The sequence below is a fragment of the Ixodes scapularis genome, unplaced genomic scaffold, assembly GCF_016920785.2.
Source record: "Ixodes scapularis isolate PalLabHiFi unplaced genomic scaffold, ASM1692078v2 PGA_scaffold8__174_contigs__length_109621045, whole genome shotgun sequence".
NCBI classification, from domain to species: Eukaryota; Metazoa; Arthropoda; class Arachnida; order Ixodida; family Ixodidae; genus Ixodes; species Ixodes scapularis.
In genome coordinates, this window is record NW_024609883.1 from 44,156,153 (window position 1) to 44,161,415 (window position 5,263).

General features: G+C 44.7%; 1 protein-coding gene across 1 annotated transcript; it reads left to right on the top strand.

The window, feature by feature from the left end:
- The first annotated feature begins 223 nt into the window (after positions 1–223).
- On the top strand, positions 224–4,875 carry LOC120846920. Its single transcript, XM_040218820.1, has 2 exons — positions 224–236; positions 4,058–4,875. Exons 1-2 carry the CDS (start codon positions 224–226, stop codon positions 4,873–4,875), a joined length of 831 nt encoding a protein of 276 aa, XP_040074754.1.
- The last annotated feature ends 388 nt before the right edge of the window (positions 4,876–5,263 follow it).

Here is a 5,263-nt window from a genome sequence, read left to right on the forward strand (position 1 = left end):
TCAAGGCCAGGGCTTTTCTTACAGTCAAGTTTCATTAGTAGATTGAGGACACCAGAAACACTAATCTCTAAATCAGAAAGAGCTGGGTATATAACTTAAAAAAAAAAAAATCAGAATCATTGCCGTTATCACGACTGAATATAAATTTAAAATAATCATTAAACAGTTCGCTATCTTTGTCGGCTCACTCACGGATTCACCTTCAATAGTAAAATTCTTCGATATGTTACATTTTGGTAAAATAGATCTCCAAAATTTGGCAGTATTTGATTTCATAAATTCAGACAAAGCTACATTAAAATATTTGGTTTTAGCTGTTAACATCCTGTCTTTCAAGATTGTTTTCAGATATTCAAACGAGGCATGAACAACTGATTCTGTGTTATGTTTCGTTGAACGACGTCTCCTCTTCGTTTTTCGCATCAACTGCAGCACCTCTCTCGTAATCCAGGGGTGCGCAGGGCTTTTTTTCTTTTTAGTAACAGGTACAAATTAGTTGATGCATTTATCTGCAAGGGAGTTGAAATATATAACAGGGTGTCGAACCGGAACAGAACCGAACCGAAAACCGGAACCGAAGCGGTATTTTTTCCGGAGCTGAACCCGAACCCGAAACGTTATATTGTTATCGCGATGAACCCGAACCGGAACTGAACCGGAAAAAAAATAACGGTTACCGGCTCATGTCAAGACGGTTCGGCCACGCGCTATTGACAACGAATGTGCTATCAATGCCATTTGTTTTTTAAGTGCCGGCAACTGACACACACCTCGCTTACATATTTTTCTTCTCCACTCAGTCTTAGGAATATAAACGCTGCATCCATGAATCTTGACAAACGCTGCATCCATGAATCTTGACGTAGGAACCAGTATTGCGCTGGTCGCGGCTTGCACGGAAGAAAAAAAATGAAAAGACTGTGCAAAAAAAAAAAAAATCACGTCACGGGATTTTATTTTCCTACAATCTCGTAAATCCTAAATGCTGCTGTGTGCTCATTTCATAACACGTTTCTAGAACGCGCGAGTTCTTGAAGCTTGCTTCCATCGGAATGAGAAAAGAAAAGGCTGTGGAGTTTGATAATAATGCATCCGGTTTCGTATAGGCACTTAGAAGCTAACATATTTGTGAGACAGCGAACTCTTCTATTTTAATATTTATCCTATTACGTCCTTCTGGCGTTGCGTTCGGTGAAGTGTTTTTCATATTCCGTATCTTGTTTAATGAAAACTTCTTTTAGGGTCTAATTTGAGTTACCGAAGGCTAGTTTCAATAAAGAAAGCTGTATTTTCTCCCCACTGTTCCTTCAATTGCTTACACGCCGAGGTGGCGGGATAGTTAGCGAGTTCTACTTGTAAGTGGGTTTGTAAGGGGGTCGCGGATTTTACAGCTACTGCGTCGAACCCAATTAGATGAAGTCCGAATGCGTAAACGTCGGTGAGGTAACCTTTGAGTGCACATAAAGAAGCCATTCCTGGTAGAAATCCCTGAGCCTTACACTACGATGTATCCCGTTTCCTATGTGCTGATTTCAGATGTTTTATTTGTAATTTATTTTGATGTTGCAATTTGTCATTTATAATTTCTGAACCGGTTCGCGAACCGGTTCAGCGCCCCGTACCGATTCGCGAACCGGTTCGCGGATCAAATTAATCGAACCGGAACTGAACCGGAACAAAATAAATTTACCTGAACCTGGCCCGTAACCGAACCCGTATTTTTTTCGGTTCGACACACTGACATATAAGCAACGTATTGACATCAGCGTCTAGACTTATGGCACAAAAATCATCAAAATAAAAACTAAGTTCATCAATTATTGATACATCGTCAGATCTGTTGAAATCAAGGAACGTGACAAATTCAGGGTTCGAACGCTTGATACGAATATTGAGGCTAACAAGTACAGCTTTGTGATCAAAAATTCTCTTGACCACCTCGCAGTCCTAACCTAGGTTCGTGATACTATTGGTTAAAAAAACAAGATAAGAACAGAATTATCTCTGGTGCACGTTTTGACAACCCGATGTAAGGCGAATGACACAGCCATATCTACTAGAGCATCACAAATGGCCCTATCGCGACAGCCAAAAGTTAGCGTTTCCCAGTTTATATCGGGTGCATTAAAATCGCCCAGCAAGAGAAGCTTGAAATTAGCCAGATTGTATTTGTGAATGTAGTCATATATGCCAAAGATGGCTTGCAGGCTTGAACCAGGAGCCCGATAAAGCGCGCCGATAACAAGAACGAACGTATCAAGCCGCACCTTACACCATAAAGACTGTGTGTTAGGTAAACTGGGGAAAACAGAAAAGCTAAAACCAGATTAAAAAAAAAAAAAGCGCAACACCACCACCTTTAGAAGATCTATCGCATCGTACCACGTTGTAATTAGGAGTTGGGAATTCGCAATCAAGAAGGTCATCGTGTAACCAGTTTTCGGTAACATACATCACGTGCGGTGAATAAGAAGCTGCAATGCACGAGAATTCTGTAAATTTAGGGACAAGGCTCTGAGCATTAATGTTTAATACACACAATGGTTTATTCAGTAACTGTCAGTTAGATCCAGTGGGAAGAACTGGAGGGAGAACTTTTATCAGCATATTATTTGTTGTATCCCACGAGTATCGGTCGTTGTCAACAAGAGCGTGTTCGTAACCAGGGTTGAACAGAAATACTAAAAAATGTATTTGGAAATACAAATGCTGGGATACATTAAAATAGGAGCTAAAATACTGATACTAAGATACACCTGTAAAAATTTATCGCGATACGTATCGGAAATATATTTTAAAAAGAGGCAAAGATTATTTGGAAATACAAATACAAAAATACATTTTAGGGAGGGCAGAAATATAAATACAGAAATACTGATAGTGCAATACATTTTCAAATTTTTTGAGACGCCAACTGAGATGAAGCTTGACGTTTGAAGTGGATGTTTTCGATCCCGAAATTACTTTCCTGTAGGCTTGGCACTTTGCCTTGAAGGTAGTGGTTTCGGACGACAAGGAGTCTTCAATGGGCCCCAAAAAACGTCCCATCAAGGGCTGACCGCGGTCCCTTCCATGATATCCTGTCTGTCTGACGAGGGAATCCTGTCAACATTGATCACATGATGTCACGGTTTAACGAACTAGTATTCTTTATCTGTAGGTGTGGCCTTGAACATGAAACTTTACCACGCTGCTGTATGAAAGGAAAATAGGTACTTTCGTTGTAGGCTACCTAGTTGAAGATCGTGCATGCAGTGTCATTTGGAATTTTTGAGAATAGTGGACCACCTGAAGCATCTTGGAATACATGTCTTATCTTCTGTTGCGGCTGAAAAGACGATACGGTGGCATCCCTGTTCTGAAGATCCTTACTACCGACCTTCCGCCACCGACGCACGGATCGCAGTCCTCAAGTTCTGCCTAGCATTATCCAAACAGAGAGCTCGTGGATTGCGAGCTGATATTGCCGGCACAGGTGCGAGCTGTCTGAGAAACAGCAATCTTGAGACGAGTCGCGGGAGTACGTAGCCTGGGATGGCACAGCGAGGGGTTTCCCCTCGCTGGGTTTCGGATGACCAGAGCAGTGGGTCACGTTCACGTCGGCTGATGGCGTACCCTTGAGCCGTGCAATGTTATGGGCGCAGCCGCAGATGCATTCGAATATGTGTTGAACTTTACAGCGTGAGTCTTCCTACTATTTCAAGTCAACCACCGCCAGGCTCGTGCTGCAACGGAATGTGTTATAGATAGCGGCGCTGCCGATAACAGTTTATCAAAAGTCGCGTGTGCTCTCGTGGTCCCGGCAGCTTCTAGAAAAGCAAGCGCTTTCGCTCTTTGCAGTTCTTCTCACGCTTGGTACTGGTCAAGTTGCACCATGTAGTAATAAACGCCTACTCAGTCTTCAAGCTGTCGTCTACCTTCATACACAAGTGGCGGCGAGTAACAGCGGAGACGGCGGTGATTCTACAAAACTCAAGAAGAAGCGGATGCGGTTCTTCTGTCTGCAGAGTACACACTGCCAAGCTGGACGAAGGTATGGCGACATCAGTCACGTAAGTCGTGGGGCGACTCGGTCACATGGAGCCATTTGACGACTCCGCAAGTGACTGGACCTCGTACGACGAACGTTTGACGTCATTTCTTCGTTTCAACAAGGTCCCCGAAGAGGACAAGGTACAAGCGTTCCTCAGTTTCATTGGACCCAAAACGTACGGCCTCCTCAAGTCCCTGACCGCACCGAGTCTGCCGTCCAACAAGACCTTCGACGAGTTACGGAGGATACTTGGCGACCACTTGGCACCCAGACCGTCGGTGATCGGTGAGCGATCCAAATTTTACCGTCGTTCACAAAATGAAACCGAATCTATTGCTGACTTTGTGGCGGAACTACGAAAGCTCTCGCAGTCGTGCGACTTTGAAGGATTTTTGGACGAAGCTTTGCGTGATAGGTTTTTCTGCGGTTTACGGCGAGTAGACATACAAAGGGTTTTGTTTGCGGAAGATAAGAAACTATCGTTTGCAAAGGCTGTCGAAAGAGCCTTGGCAATGGAAGCCGCAACGAAAAATGTCGCGGAAGTTCAAGGGACAGAAGAAAACTTTTCAGACGTGCATAAATTCAACGCGACAAGGAAACCGCTCCAGAAACAAGTTTCGACAAAACCGAGCGGCACAGAAGGGAAGCCGCCCTCTAAGCATCGCTTCGGATGTGGATCGCCGAAGCACACGAGGAAAGATTGCGTGCACGCGTCAGCAACTTGTTTTGGCTGTGGAAAGAAAGGACACATCCAGCTGATATATCAAGCTGATAAGCGTGCAAACGAGTCGAACCGCAGAAAGAACTTGAAAGTTCTGAGTAGAGCGCCTGACGTGCACTAAACGGAGTCACGTGTCCAGAGCAAAAACCGATAAACGTCCGCGTCATCGTCAACGAAACGCCCCTCGAGATGGAGCTCGACACGGGAGCGGCGGTGTCTGTAATATCGGCAAAGCGGCAACAGCGATTGGTTCCTTCTCTGCAGTTGACAGCTACGGCGTTGCGCCTCCGGACGTACACTGGAGCACTTGTGGAACCGAAAGGTGTTGTGGACGTAACAGTCCAACACAACGGGCAAATACATGTCCTGCCGTTGTATGTTATCGAGCAGGGACGGCCACCGCTCTTGGGCCGACAGTGGCTTCAGCGTTTGCGCTTGGTCTGGAACACTATCTTCACGTGCAACAAGCTTTCCTCGGCGCTCGGAACGACTGACAAGGGAGCCAAAGC